The 14,355-nt window shown below is 41.8% G+C and overlaps 1 protein-coding gene across 1 annotated transcript; it reads left to right on the top strand.

The window, feature by feature from the left end:
• Positions 1-1,081: 1,081 nt before the first annotated feature.
• On the top strand, positions 1,082-13,300 carry CNDP2 (carnosine dipeptidase 2). Its single transcript, XM_083863361.1, has 11 exons — positions 1,082-1,212; positions 2,173-2,316; positions 4,205-4,367; positions 5,905-5,993; positions 6,904-7,104; positions 7,864-7,948; positions 8,528-8,688; positions 10,574-10,738; positions 11,262-11,403; positions 12,034-12,181; positions 12,605-13,300. The coding sequence occupies exons 1-11, from the start codon at positions 1,153-1,155 to the stop codon at positions 12,672-12,674; spliced, it is 1,428 nt and encodes a 475-aa protein (XP_083719487.1). The 5' UTR covers positions 1,082-1,152; the 3' UTR covers positions 12,675-13,300.
• The last annotated feature ends 1,055 nt before the right edge of the window (positions 13,301-14,355 follow it).

Genomic DNA, 14,355 nt, shown 5'->3' with positions numbered 1-14,355 from the left:
CCAAGACAAAGCAGTCAGATGTTTTAACAACTGTCTTGTGACTGCCATGTAGAAGCAGAAGAAAGGCTCAAAGGATCTGGTATGAAGCTGACTCAACAAAATACTGAATTACAGTGGCTGGAGTTGCTGAACATGCTTGTATTACAGGGACACTGGAGTTTTTCCTCCTAGTCCAGGCACTTGGATTCCAGAGGCACACTTCAGGGAACCTCCTTCTCTGGAGTTACTCAAAAGGCTCCTGGACAATGTGCTGTAGGGCCACATCTTAGACCAGCTGGTCCCTCCAGTGGTTCCTCTCACCCTTAGTCATTTTGGGATTTGTAAAGCTCATCATTTTCCTGGCTGAGATGAGCTGCTGTATATTTAATTCTAACTGGAGAGTTAAGCTTAAGCTTGTTTGCTTTGTTGCTTTAGCAGACAGTATTTCTTTTCAGTATTGATTTCAGACTGGTAAGGAAGACAGAAAACTGAAAAGAGGAGAGGTCTTGGTTTTTCTCACATGAACTTCAGTTGAAATAAAAACAAAAGAAGTGGTAGCACTGAAGTTGAAGTGGTAGCACTTGACCTGCTGGGGCTGGCCTCTGTTCCCATGGTTTTATTCTGACCTTATTTGTGACATCTGAGTGGCAGACTGAGACTTAAGGCTGAAGAAAGCACAATTCTCCAGCTGCCTGCTTTTAACCTCCTCTGGCAGAGCACAAAGTGTGGTGCTTTCTTGGACCTGGCTACCAGCATTCAAGCCTATGGCAGGCTATTAGTTGAAGTCATAATGAAATCTACTCTTTGAAGTTGAATTTTATTTGAGTAACTTTTGCCTGTGAGTCTGCAGTAAAATGAAGTGTATGATTTCATTGAAATATCTCTAGAGACAAGACTGCTCAGTTTAACTGTGAAAGTTATTTTGAGGGCAGAGGCAGAAAGAGTGGTGTTGAAATTTAAATGCTCTTGTTTAGCCACTTCACTATGGTGATTTCATGGAAGGGAGAGGCCTCAAGTTTTGTATTAGTACAGCTTGGTGTGTGGCATTAGGAGCTGAAAGGTGAAAGTCCCTTGTAGCTCTTGATTAGTGACTGTCACTTCTTAAACCTGTAACCTAAATTATTTTTCTGTCACAGAATCTTCAGCAACACTGTTCTGAAAACTAGTCCAAAAATGTCTGCTCTTGAAACTCTCTTTAAATACATTGATGAACACCAGGACCTCTATGTTGAGGTAAGTTTTTTTGAGCTTTGTTTTGCAGCATGAGGAGCTATGGGATATTAGAAGTTAAGTGGTCAGCTTCAAGTTTGTTGTTACATTTGTATGATATGCCCAGTAATAATGTCAAGTAATGGGAGAGAGGGGTGAGCAGGCAGCAATTTGAGGGATTTGAGTCAGGCCAGAAAAATGTTTCTTAATTTTAGGCATAGTTCTGTTCAAAACCCTTAATGTCCATGGTAAATTTATTAGGAAATTTTCTATTACTGTATAGTGCTACTGGTGACCTATTTAGAGGTACAAAAAGCTGCCACTGGCTTCTGAATGCCAAACTAGGTTTATAGTTTCTTCCCTTTGGAGATGGGAGATTAAATAAATTATAAATGAGACTGGAACAAAGCTTTCTTGTATAAAACAATTTATGCTGGGGGACAGAGGGAGAGGTTGCCCTCTCCAAAGAGATACTTTGCTGCTTGACCTGCTATTTAGTTACAGGTTGTATTATAATCCCTTTTACCCATAAAGGAATCAGTGGTACAGCACCGTGAACTCAGGCATGAGCTATGCCAAGTGTTCAGCTTGATTTCCACCAGTTGTTCTTGCTGACCTCACACAGAGAGAAAAAGCTAAAGTGGTCTTTTTGAGAGGCCCAAAAGACTTTAGCTGGTTCTGCATACTTAAAGAACAGCAGCTAAAAGGGCATAACAAGCACAAGCTGTCATTTCTTAAGCCTACTTGATGTATCTGTAGACTTTGTGCTATGCAGCAGGGACAGCTGTAGGCAAGTGAGGTTTTAGAAAACTTTGGAGAGCAATATAAAAGGTTTTAACTTAAAAGTTCTTCTTTGAGCAGAGGACAGAGCTGATTTGCCTCAGTTTGAGCTTGGCTTAACCCAGTGTTTGTTGAATTAGAGGTGTGGTGGTGTTTTCCTGGTGCCTGCAGTGCAGTGAAACCTGTCTTGTTCCATGTCCGCAGCGCCTGGCAGAGTGGGTGGCGATCCAGAGCGTGTCGGCGTGGCCGGAGAAGAGGGGAGAGATCAGGCGCATGATGGAGGTCGCTGCCAAGGAGATCGAGCGCCTGGGGGGCACAACCAAACTTATGGATATTGGGAAACAAAAGGTACGTGAGCATCTCCGTGGCGGCTTAGTAGGAAAACATCTCTTTAGAAAACAAGGTGTTTTGCATGAGAAAGTGCTGGTTTCTTATGATCCCAGTATGAAAGATACTTAGACTTTATTAAAAAGCTGTTCATTGGACTTAATCACTATAAAGAAAGAGGATAGCATGAATATTCTTATCTCTCTGCAGATACTGGCACCTCCAAGCCCTGCAGCATCTAGCAGACATCCAACCAGCATATAACATACTGTGCAGATCCCATGCATGGAAATGTTTACCCTTTTTTATTTATTCAAGCTGCTTAGTTCCACTGACAAAAGGGATTTAGTGTGAGAATTTCTTGATGCACTTTTAGATTAAGTCAAGGACATGCAGGTGATGTAATCCCCAATGCACAGTGGGAGCTGCCTTCAGGTTACAGTCAAATGGCTCAGTTTATCCTGCAGTCCAGGGATATGCACAGCACAATGCAGGCAGGAAGATGAAGCTGTGTGTGCAGCATAGTATAGCACAGGCATTGGGGTGCTCAGGTTGTCTTTGTGGGTCACTAATTCCTTGGGGTCTGATTGGACTTCTGGGTCAGGATCACCCCACCAGGGTGCTGTGAGCAGTGGCCTAGAAAGGCAGCAGCCTGTTGGGCTGTAGGATAATGTCTTTCCTGCCACACAGATTGAACCTTCTGCTAAAAAAAACTTCCTGAGCAGTTCTTGCTTTGGGTAACTGGATTACACTTGTTTGTAGCTACAGGGTCAAGCAGGAAACCAGCTGACTTGAGAGGGAATCTGTAGTTTAATTGTAGCTCTGCTGCTACCTACAGCCTAAAAACTTATCAAAAGCATTTCAATTAATTCAGAGACAAAGTTGTTCTTTTCATCACTGTTATCTTTTTGGTAGCAAGAACTGATTTTAGAGTTTAATATGTAGTATTTTTATTAGGTAACTTTAATCCATCTGCAAGGATTACCTTCAGTGTTGAGTTTTACATTAAGTATATAGAGAGCTAGTCAGTGTATTATGTGCTGCTGCTATATCCGTGAGGGATAATGTAAAGCAACTGAACTTGTCAGATCAAAGTTGCTTTTCTGCTGCACAGCAATTTATTGTGTATTGATTACTGCAAACTCTTGCTTTACTTAGGTAGAGCTGCAGCTGGGCAAGGACCATGTAACCGGTTGATAAAAAATTGGAGCTTGAGATCCATATAAGCAAAAAGTCAAAGCTGATCTTGATCTGCTGAACAGTGTGTAGAACTACATGTTCACTGGAAGGGAAATACTTGCTGACTGGGAATAGCATGTGATAATTGCTTATGGGCTATTCCAGGGGATTAAGCCAAGTTCAACTCTTGAACTCCTGAACTGAGTTTATCAGCACTACCCTGCCCTTAGTGTAACGATGTAGGCTGGGGCAGAGAAATGGGTCTGTTATGCTGATCTTATTTGGGTGTAGGCACATGTTACACCCAGCCTTTCCTTCCAGGCAGGAAAATTTTGTCCAGAGAGCTATACTGTGGACAGGATGAAAGTGCAGTGACAAGCAACACAGAATGCAATATTGAATGGAGTTTATCACTTATACTTAGGTCAGCATTAGATACAGCAGTTTGGCATGCAGTCAGCTTGCACTGCTAAAATCTGATGTAGGATTTGAAGCTAACAGTTCTGAGTGGTTTGGAACATTTTGTTTGTTACTGGGATTTGTCAGGAAACTAACTGGCATGGTGCCTTCCTTGGCACCCTGCTTCTGGCAATCAGTTTAAGTAGATTAGTTTTGTTTGACTGTCTGTGCCTCTACTCGCATAACCTCCATAGGATTAAAGTAATTCATGTATCGGATCAAAACTCTGATGCTCCACATTTTAATGAAACTTCTGCCTTCCTATTTCTAGCTGCCTGATGGATCAGAGATCCCCCTACCACCAATTGTTCTGGGAACGCTGGGCACAGATCCACACAAAAAGACAGTGTGTGTTTATGGTCACCTGGATGTTCAGCCAGCAGCACTAGAGGATGGCTGGGATAGTGAGCCCTTCACACTGGTAGAAAGAGATGGTAAGAGCACTGGACTTCACAAACTGATGAACACTTCTGTAACAAGTGTGGTATTCCTCCTCAATTATTCCAAAGCTGTGCCATTGATTGAAAGGGGGAAGGAGAGTAAGAACTGGTATGGCTGTTTATTTAATACTGTTGAGGTAAAAATGTGCAGGTGGGGAAATGGTAAAAAAGTTGAGATGCAAAATTTCAGCAACTCTTGGGATTGTTTTCCTTTTCTGGTAGTCTAGGCTGTAATTTGCATGTTTTCTTCTTTATAGCTACAGCACAACCTTAACTGCTGCCTTCCATGGTGCCAGCTTGTTGCCAGAGAGCTTTTTAGAACTAATTTCTTGTTCACAGCTTGAAGCCTGTAAGGTCATGTCAGACTGCAGGAGTTTTGAGCCATTATTGTGAAAAAATACACAACGCAATTACTTTATGCCTGGAGACAGGAGTGGCACAGCAGCCTCTTTGGGTTGCCTTATGTTTCATTTCTGTACTATGAGTACTACAGAAGCTCTTTTGCACAGGTAGTGCCCCAAAATTTGTCCCTCTCCCATAAATGAGGATGAAGAAATGGTGCAGTATCTCCTGTTGAAACAACACTGCCAGCAGTCAAGAAGACTGAAACTTCCTTTTCTATTAAGAACCAGTGCTACCAAGAGCTTCTTCTTTGTTTCACTTTCTCGGTGTTAAAGGTCATACCAACAGAAGGACATTAACCACTCATGTTGCATAAGTGTTAATGTTTCCTAGAAAAATGAGTATCTGTGCTAACTGGTACTTCTGCTCAGGCACTTAGTCATGGCAGCAGAGTCCAAGTTACTAAACTGCATTATCTGCTAGCAAGACCTAGACTTGCTCCAGGCTGTGGCTGGTCTCTGTGCAGCCTGGCCATGCAGGAGACAGTCACCAGTGGCTCTTTGCCTTTGCCAGCTGCCTGGCCTGTTCTGTCACTGGTTACATGGAGTGCTGAGGGGTTGTGGCCACAGCTCTGAGTTGCACTGATAACTGTCTCTGCTGTGATCCTATGTGCTACATTTTCTGGGAATTCCCTATGGCCTGTGAAGCTTGTCTTTGACTAAATTCCTTTCTAGGGAGATCTGCTTTTGTCTAGAGAATCCAGAGAAGTGATTTGTCAATAGCTACTGAATTTTTACTCTTAAAACAAAGAATTATTGAACTGAAGATAATACTTGATAGATTTCTGTTAAAAGCAGAAAACTTGTTTCTATACACTTAGGTGTTTGTAGAAAATTATATCCTTGTGAAGGATAAAGCAGCTATGTCTTTTCTTGACTCATAATAAACTCCTGTTGAGGGAGCAGCTGGGGGAAGAGGTGGAGTAGCTCTGTAAGTGGGAGAACTATTGCAGTCCTATACCTGTCCCACTGGAAAGGGAATGTGAAGCAGGATGTAAAACTGCTACTTACGAAGAATCAAAAATGATTTTTTTAATATAAGCAGGGTTAAAGTGTTCTCCTCTAGGCAAGAGATAACACTTCATACTAATTTTTTTCCTCACTGGTTAATTTGTATCTTGTTTCTACAGGGAAGTTGTATGGGAGAGGATCAACAGATGACAAAGGTCCAGTGCTTGCCTGGCTGAATGCCTTGGAGGCTTATCAACAAACTAACCAGGTACGTGCCTGAAAGATATTCTGCTTTGTCACACACAGCTGAGTCTAGCAATAGATGTTATCCAGGCCACAAACCCTTGTGAGGGAAGCCTGCTTATTCAGCTGATTGGAGGAATGATGCAGTAGTCCTGTAAATTCCCTGATTTCCTAGTAGGGTTAAGTTGACTTGCTGACAAGTTAGTATTTTATAGATGCTTAGGTTGCACTTCTAACAATTTTCTTTTAATGGAATATGTAGGAAGGAAAATACATATGCAACCATATGGAGCAGGAGAAATAATCAAATGTCATCACTATCATGGAAGGATGTCAAATTACTTTGACCTTTATCCAAACTTAATGTCTCAGTGCCACTGAGCTCTAAGAGGAGGTTAACTTAGTATGTAATGCTAAAACTGGGAGCTTTACTTATTTCTATTAAAGAAAATGTGCAATCAGAAATAGCTCAGGGTGTTTGCTTTATCTTGCAAGACAAGTTGCTACTGCTTTTGAGAGGAATAACCAGTTCTCAGTTAGGTATATAGAATATGCTAGACTGGATAGACAGAGTAGCTGTATTCCTACTGTGGCATGCAATTCCTGTGGTTTATATTAGTTTTCCTAGCCTGGTGGCTTACCTTTGGCAACAGATTTCTGCTATGCTCTCATGCTTGAGGGGTTTGGGGATAAGCTTTTAATGACTTTTTTGAAGAGTTTGGATTCCACCAAATGAAGGGTGTCTAAGTGCTTTCAACATAAGCATAGTCTAAACTTTAAACCAATTTGTGTATAATTAACAAATTCCACTGTCATGGGAACTATTTTAGCCATGTCCATGTTTCTGTTTTGAATGTAACAGATGAAAATTAGTGATTACTGAAGGAGTCAAGTGTTTTCACATTCTTAATCTGTTCTTGTGTTTCATTTCAAAGGAATTTCCAGTAAATATTAGGTTTTGCCTAGAGGGTATGGAAGAATCAGGATCTGAAGGCCTTGATGAACTGATTTTTGCTCAGCGAGATGCTTTTTTTAAAGATGTGGATTATGTTTGCATTTCTGACAACTATTGGCTAGGCAAAAAGAAGCCTTGTATCACTTATGGTTTGAGAGGTATCTGCTACTACTTCATAGAGGTAAGTGCTGAAATACACTGCAAATCCAGTATTGTTAAGCTGAATTTTCCACTGGAGAAGAGCGGTGATGCAAACCTCTTCACGCCTTTTCTCAGAAAAGATGAAACTGGCTACTTTTGTGGAATGTTTTTTCCTGGTTGTCTTAACATCCTTCTCTTGCTATCTTATCTGATACTTGGGAGGGTGGGATAGCTTTCAGATGTGTGAGGCAAGATAAGCCAGCACCTTCACTGAAGGATTGTCTCATAGCATAGATATATCCATCCACATACACCCTTCTGATGGGTGGGTGTCATATTTGTGCTTTTCCAGTCAGCTGGAAGGTTTCCAGTTAGCCAGAACTGCTGGCAGATGATGGAGAATGGTTATTTCCCTCAATACTTTGGGGTGGAGTGGGTCCCATCTGGCTGGGCCCATGGACCTGTGGGTGGCTAATTGACATAGCAGGTCATTAACCATCTCCTCATGGATTATGGGCTTCCCTCATCTCCCTATAACCAGCTTTCAGCTCAGGGAGTTGGGCATGCTGAGGATGACTGATCTTGATATTGAAGACTGAGGCAAAGACAATATTAAATACCTCTGCCTTTTTCTCATCCCCTGACACTACACTACCCTCTGCTTTCAACAAAGGATGGGGACACTCCTTGACCCTTGGCCAGATCAAGTTCTGGCTCTGCTTTGGCTGTTCTAGTCTCCTCCCTGCATGGCAATATCTCCATGCTAAAATTGACCTGAATCTTCTTTTGCTTCAATCAGGTGGAATGTTGTGACAAAGACCTTCACTCTGGAGTTTATGGTGGTTCAGTACATGAAGCCATGACAGATCTCATTGCTCTAATGGGTAAGAAAACACAGCTTTCACTGAATGCATTTAAAATGGGAGCAAGAACCATCCAAGCATGGCTGAATTCGCAGTGAGGGAGTTGCTAAGGACTGTTTGCAGTAGCAGAGCAGTGACCAGTGAAATGGTGCTTGCCAGGTATGCAAAGCTAATGCTTTAGATACAGAAATATGGTGCAGGTCTTGCCAAGAAGTTGTCTATCTACTCTTAGCTTTCCCTAAAACCTTGCTGCAAATTTGCATGTTAATTAAGCCAGCTGTCTTCTCAAATTCTGCTGTGGATATGATACTGAACTCTTTGGGAATTCTGCCTTCAGACAGCCAGTGAAACATAGCAGTAGAATTAAATACAGTAGCAAGCAAGGGCACATTTTGGATATAGACAAATTCTTTTAAGTGTCTTCCATGCTCAATGGTGCATGCTCTGGGAAATAGAAGTCTGAATTTCATTGGATTTATAGAGTTTTCAGAAGGCCAAGACTTCTGTTTCCCAAGGAAAGTGTTCTCAGCAATGATTTCTTGTATCTTCTGGTTGAATATTGAATTGAATATACTAATATCAGGTGCTTCCTGTTTACAGGTTCTCTTGTAGACAAGAAAGGGAAAATCCTCATCCCAGGTGTTAATGAAGCAGTGGCACCTGTTACTGATGAGGAGCTGGCATTATATGAGAAGATTGATTTTGACCTGACAGAATATGCAAAAGATGTAGGAGCATCAAGACTTCTGCATGATGCAAAGGTGTGCTGCACTCCTCCTCTACCATGTCTAGATCAAGCTGTCTGTATTAGTAGGAGACAGAAACGAGCTTCTCTGAATGTGTGTGTGTAGTTAAGTAATTTATTAGGCAGAGGATTCATGTGATGTCTTCAAAATGGTGAAAATGCCTTGAAGATAATTTTGCTTACTGTATGGTTGACTGCATACTTAACACTTTGCAGAGGAACTGCTGTTGTTAGGTGCTTGAAAACTTATTCTAGGTTATCCCATGTGTAACTCAAGCAGTCTTGACAACTCTAAATTGGCTCCTTACTCTGTACAAATAGTATTTGAAACATGTGCAGAACTTTAGTGCTGTTCTCTTAATGCTAGATAAGGACGTTGGCAGCTTTCCAGAGGCCAGATGACACTCTACACAAAACATCTGATTTTCTAGATCTGTAGGAAGGTCAGGGAATTATCAGAAATAAAGTAGTTGCTCAGAGATGGTTGCTCCTTAGGTGAGAAAAGAGCTTGAGTCCTAGCTGTGCTGAATTCAAGGCTGACATGCTGGACATGTTCCTAGACCTGCCACATGAGGACTGATTTGTAATCATGAGCTAGGCAGCCCAAATCTTTGAACAATCTCAAGCTCAGTAAACTCATGTCTAAAGTTAAATCTTCACTCTGGGAGCTCTCCAAATGAATGCTTTTAATGGCATTGAGTCTTACAAGGTACAGGTATTGCATACTAATTTTAAAACCCTAGATGTAAATACATCTCCTGTCATAAAAAGCAGACACAGGTGTTGTAAAAGGCAAGTTTACATCTGCAGGTCTGTCTTCTGTCCTACTACTGTCAGGAGGCTTCAAACTTAACTCAAATAGGTATAAGTAACAATTTATATCCTCAGCCTTGTCCTTACATGCTCAGTTTTATATCAACTGGGAGCACTCGGGCTTCCTTGCTTAGCCTTGTCCTTTAAAGTAATGGATGAATTATAGCTTGGATGTAAGGAGGAGCTGACAAGATGTTCTTTGTGATACTGAACTGAAGCTGTTCAAGCTTGGCACAAGTGAAATTCCAGCTAAGGGACTTCTAAGCTGCATTGATGCAAGAAGGGCTTTAGGGCTAGGGAGAGAGGGCTGTAACTTCCAGGTGAGAAGCAAATGTGCTTGAGAGATTTGAACTGTGACAGCTACATTTGCTTTGAGAGAAGATTGGAGGCAGGTTGTACCTGGAAAAACAAACTTATAACATAAAGGACACAATTTCTCAGTCTCCTGTATTTCTGCAGTGAAGTTTATGCTGGAGACACTGTACCTGTGTCTGCTCAGGGCAGCTCAACTGCACTGAACTCAGGATTCAGTGTATTGAACAGCTGTGTCCAAGGTAACAGAGGAAATGCAGGAAGTGTACCTGGAAGGCAGTGTGGTCAGTTTAATCAACCTGGAGTACAGGCTTTTTAATACAGCTGATGATATAAAAAACACACTGTAAGCCTCAGTCTGAGCAGTGGCAAGGCTTTTAGAAAATGTGAACTCAAGCAATGTCTTGGTGATGAAGGCACTTGCCTGTCCTGAAGGAATTAAGGCTTTCCATGTTCCCTACGAACTGTGCTTGAGCACCTTATAAATGGTGCTTGTGTCCTTATCAGAAGCAGACTGGTCATGTCCCATAAGTTTCACAGAGCTAGGAGAGAGCCAGACCAGAACTGCTGAGTCTCTTAAGGTGCTGAGAACCCAGCTATGTTATCAAAATGTATGTTTAATGGGAGTAACAGCTTCTGAGTGGTCTTCAGTGAGCTGCATTTCTACATTGAGAAAACACTTTTTCTTGCAAATTCTTTATTAGGTTGAAGAAATCATTAGTTTAGGCAACTGTCAAACTCCATGTAACCTTGCGTCTTTCTCTTTGCTTCTACAGAGAGAGATCCTTATGCACAGGTGGAGATACCCTTCCTTGTCCCTTCATGGAATTGAAGGAGCCTTCTCAGCCTCTGGTGCCAAGACTGTGATCCCTAGGAAAGTGATTGGCAAGTTCTCAATCAGGCTTGTGCCAAACATGACTCCTGAAGAAGTCACAAAGAATGTATGTTGACATGGATTGCTACTATCTAAACAAGTGTCTCTAAACTTCTGTTCACTTTGCCTTGGGGGAGGAGTTTTCCTGTTTTCTAAAGTAGTTCTGTTCATTTGCTTTCCTGCTATCTTCCCTGTACTGCACCTCAACACGAGATAACTGAGGGAATGCTGTGTGGTGCTCTGGTGGACTGTACTGGTCTGATTGACCAGTTTCTCTAAACTCAGAAGGGCTTAGGAGTGAAGGCTAACCTAATCATAGGGCCCTTGGACTGCCAGAAATGCATATTCAAAAGCAACACTGTTTGACATACTGGCTAATTGTTCTACAATGTATCATTAATTTGCCTAAAGAAGATATTCTGACTTCAGAGCAGAGAATCATTGGAATACTGTGAAATAAGAGCAATAGGAAAAGCATTGCTGCACAGTTGTAGTGACCTGCAAGTCTCTAAGATGCTTTTAGAATATAAACTTTGCCAGTGCTCATACAAATGCTAGCAGTAGACAAGATCATTCAATCTTTCTTACAGGTTGAAGACTACTTGAACAAAAAGTTTGCGGAGCTGCGGAGTCCCAACAAATTCAAAGTGTACTTAGGCCATGGTGGAAAACCCTGGGTGTCAGACTTCAACCATCCCCACTACATGGCTGGTAGGAGGGCCATGAAGACAGGTAAGTGGGTTTTTCACTTGGCATTGGTAGGATTAAAAATCTCTTGTTCCACCACCTCAAGAAATACTGAAAAGGTTGTTTGCTGAATATTTAGTGTACTAAATATTCATATACTAATAACTAATACTAGTATTAGTTCCTTATATCTAGTAACTTTGGCTCACTAAGTGAGGAAGCATGTCATGTGCAACCTTTGAACTGAAATCTGAGGTACAGGAAAGAAAGATACTGAATATCAAATTCATTTCTACTGTTCTGGGACAAGTTTATAGGTGTGGTATTCCTTTTGCATAAGGATGAGACTGTTGGTAGATCACCTGCTAAGCCAAATTCATTGAAGTTCATGACAGCTGCCCTCTTAATCAGTTTTTCTAGATTGTACTGGGCAGCTAGAGCAGCTCTTTGTGTTGGAGTACAGACAGGCCTTCAGATGAAGTGTTGGTGTGTAACTGAGCTCTGACAGTGACAATACTCCAGTGCTACATCTGTGGGGAGAAGCTCCACACTTTGTGGCCTTTACAGTCTGGCTGATTTGGCCAGCACTTGGTACAGATGGGTACAGGATGGCTTAAGTGAGGGTTTGTGGGAAAAAATACAGACTTCAAACTGACTAGAGTATTGCTTTTCTAGTTTTTGGAGTTGAACCAGACCTGACAAGGGAGGGAGGAAGTATTCCTGTTACCCTTACTTTTCAAGAAGCCACAGGCAAGAATGTCATGCTACTTCCTGTTGGAGCTGCAGATGATGGTGCTCACTCTCAAAATGAAAAACTAAATAGGTAAGAGAATATCTATTCCTGTGTTGGGGTGCCTTGGCATGTATTATCAAAAACACCAAGAATTGAGCTCTTGTTTTTGTTTAATTCTCTGGATAGCTAAGTGCCATCCTCCCTAGCTGAGAATGACTGACTGGTTGGGTAACTAGTTTGTAGCTGAATCTTGATTTCTAGATTGATACACTTGAAACCAGGAGCAGGTTTTATACTTTGGCCCCTAAGCTTGGCTACCCTCTCCCCTAAGGGTAGTGTTTCTGTCTTGCCAGGGAAGATGTAGGGGTTTGGGGAGTAGTGCCTGTTGCCTGCAGCAGCAATTCCTCTAGTTTGTCATGTGCATAGGACTAATGTGTGGGCTTTGCAAATAGGACATCTGCTGGAAACACAGCTCAGTGAAGACACTGCTAAAGGAAACTGTCTTCTTTGCAGGTACAACTACATCCAGGGGGTGAAGATGCTTGGTGCATACCTCTATGAAGTTTCCCAGCTGAAGGACTAAATTAGACACCTCACCTTCTAGTGGATGGATCAGAAGTCTGAATTTTCTTGCAAATGTCATCAATTACCAAATCTTACATGGCTCCCCTTTTCTACCAACACTCCCCTGCTTTGGTGGGGGAAAGGAAAATGGGCAGTTCCACTTGACAAAGAACATGATACACCAAAAATACTTCTTTAAATGCTTACTTTAAATGAACAGACTATTCTTAACTGGTCAGCAGTCCTGAGCTGCATCTTCATCCCCTCTATATCACTTCAGTTTGCTATACTCATCTACTTTTCCTGTCAATGAAGAGGAATGGTTTATTCTCAGCAGTTTAAGCAGCCACAGCAGTGGCAGAACTTCCAGCCAATTTAAGGTTCTTATTCCTGGGTATGTTCTGGAAACAAGTAGTCAAGATCATGGGGCAACACTGGAATGTGCTCAAGCTGTAGTGAGACATCTGTCTTTGCTGACTGAGTGATTTGGAAGGGCAGTTTGTCTCTTACAGTTTATGCCTGCCTGCAGGTTTCAGTTTACAGGGAGTCAGGTTGTAACAAATTTCACTGTGGTAGTGACTACTGGCCATTTTTGTAAAGCTGCCTTTGTACTACCAAAAAAGAATAATAAATAATTATGCTGTAGTTTGGCTCTTGGTCTCTAAGGTTTTAAATAATGCTTTGGATGGGAAAGCAACTTTGGGAACTTGGGAGGGACACTTCTGTGGCTGTAAAGGCAGATGAGCAACATGGCTACACAGGCTGTATGTTGTGGGAGTCCAAATTTTTATTCCTGGGCTTTGGCTGTGTAAGAACTTGTTGACTTGAAGCTGATATTGCAAACTCCAGCTCTCCTGAGAGAAAATGAGCTCAAAATGTTTCATTTTGGTTCTGTGAGGTCATCACACTGTAGCATAACAGATAATGCTGCAAGGGAGTGAATAGAATCTGTAGGTATAAACTGGGAGAGAACAGATCACTTGCTGCAACTACTGCTGACATCCAACTTCAAGCTGTCAGTTGGATACATTAAACTCCCAATACTTTTGTTATTATGTCAACAAACCTCTTAAATGATTGCTATCTGAACCTGCTTCTGAATTACCTGAGCAGCACTGGCAGCCTAAAGTAGGTAAGTATTTCAAGTGATGTGTTTTGCTCTGAAAGCGTGGTTACAGTCCTGTATCCTGTCAAGGTCAGCAGTGTGAGATGCTTCCTCCTTTGAGAGGCAGAAGGTAGGAATATCTTCTCTACCTGGGTTTCACTGTAGCTTGATCTGGAGAATGAATGGTGGAGAGCTGTTGGGCTAGGGAGTCTTCTGGTCTCACTGAAGCTTGTTTTGGTTTTTATGGTTTGTCATCAACCCTTGCACTTGCAGTTGTGGTACAGTCAGACCATACTGTGTCAATTCTTGTGAGCATTGATCACAAACACTGGAGAGCGAATGTTTATGAATTTTGTTGTGAACTACCCTCAGGAATCATGCATTGTTGTCCTATTGCATTTGTAACAAATTTGAGAATCAGTATGTTGGCTTGAGCTCTGCATTGCAGACACTGCATCAGATCCTATACTTGCTGAGTAAGTACAGCATGGCAGAGTTGTGAAGGAGGCCCAAATGGAAGAAAGGGTGTCAAGGGGTTTGTAGAATAGGCTGAGAAGCAGATCTCTTAAATATACAGCAGAAATATTTTGGTATG

The sequence above is a fragment of the Zosterops lateralis genome (genome assembly GCF_965231275.1).
Source record: "Zosterops lateralis genome assembly, chromosome: 1".
Taxonomy (NCBI): domain Eukaryota; kingdom Metazoa; phylum Chordata; class Aves; order Passeriformes; family Zosteropidae; genus Zosterops; species Zosterops lateralis.
Note: the sequence above shows the minus strand (reverse complement) of the source record. Positions and strands in the feature narration are given on the sequence as shown.

Excerpts from the sequence above, each read along its gene's own strand:
- CNDP2 (XM_083863361.1), top strand. The coding sequence starts at position 1,153 with ATGTCTGCTCTTGAAACTCTCTTTAAATACATTGATGAACACCAGGAC. Across the intron at positions 7,949-8,527 it reads AGATCTCATTGCTCTAATGG|GTTCTCTTGTAGACAAGAAA; the intron begins GTAAGAAAACAC and ends TCCTGTTTACAG. Across the intron at positions 12,182-12,604 it reads CAAAATGAAAAACTAAATAG|GTACAACTACATCCAGGGGG; the intron begins GTAAGAGAATAT and ends TCTTCTTTGCAG.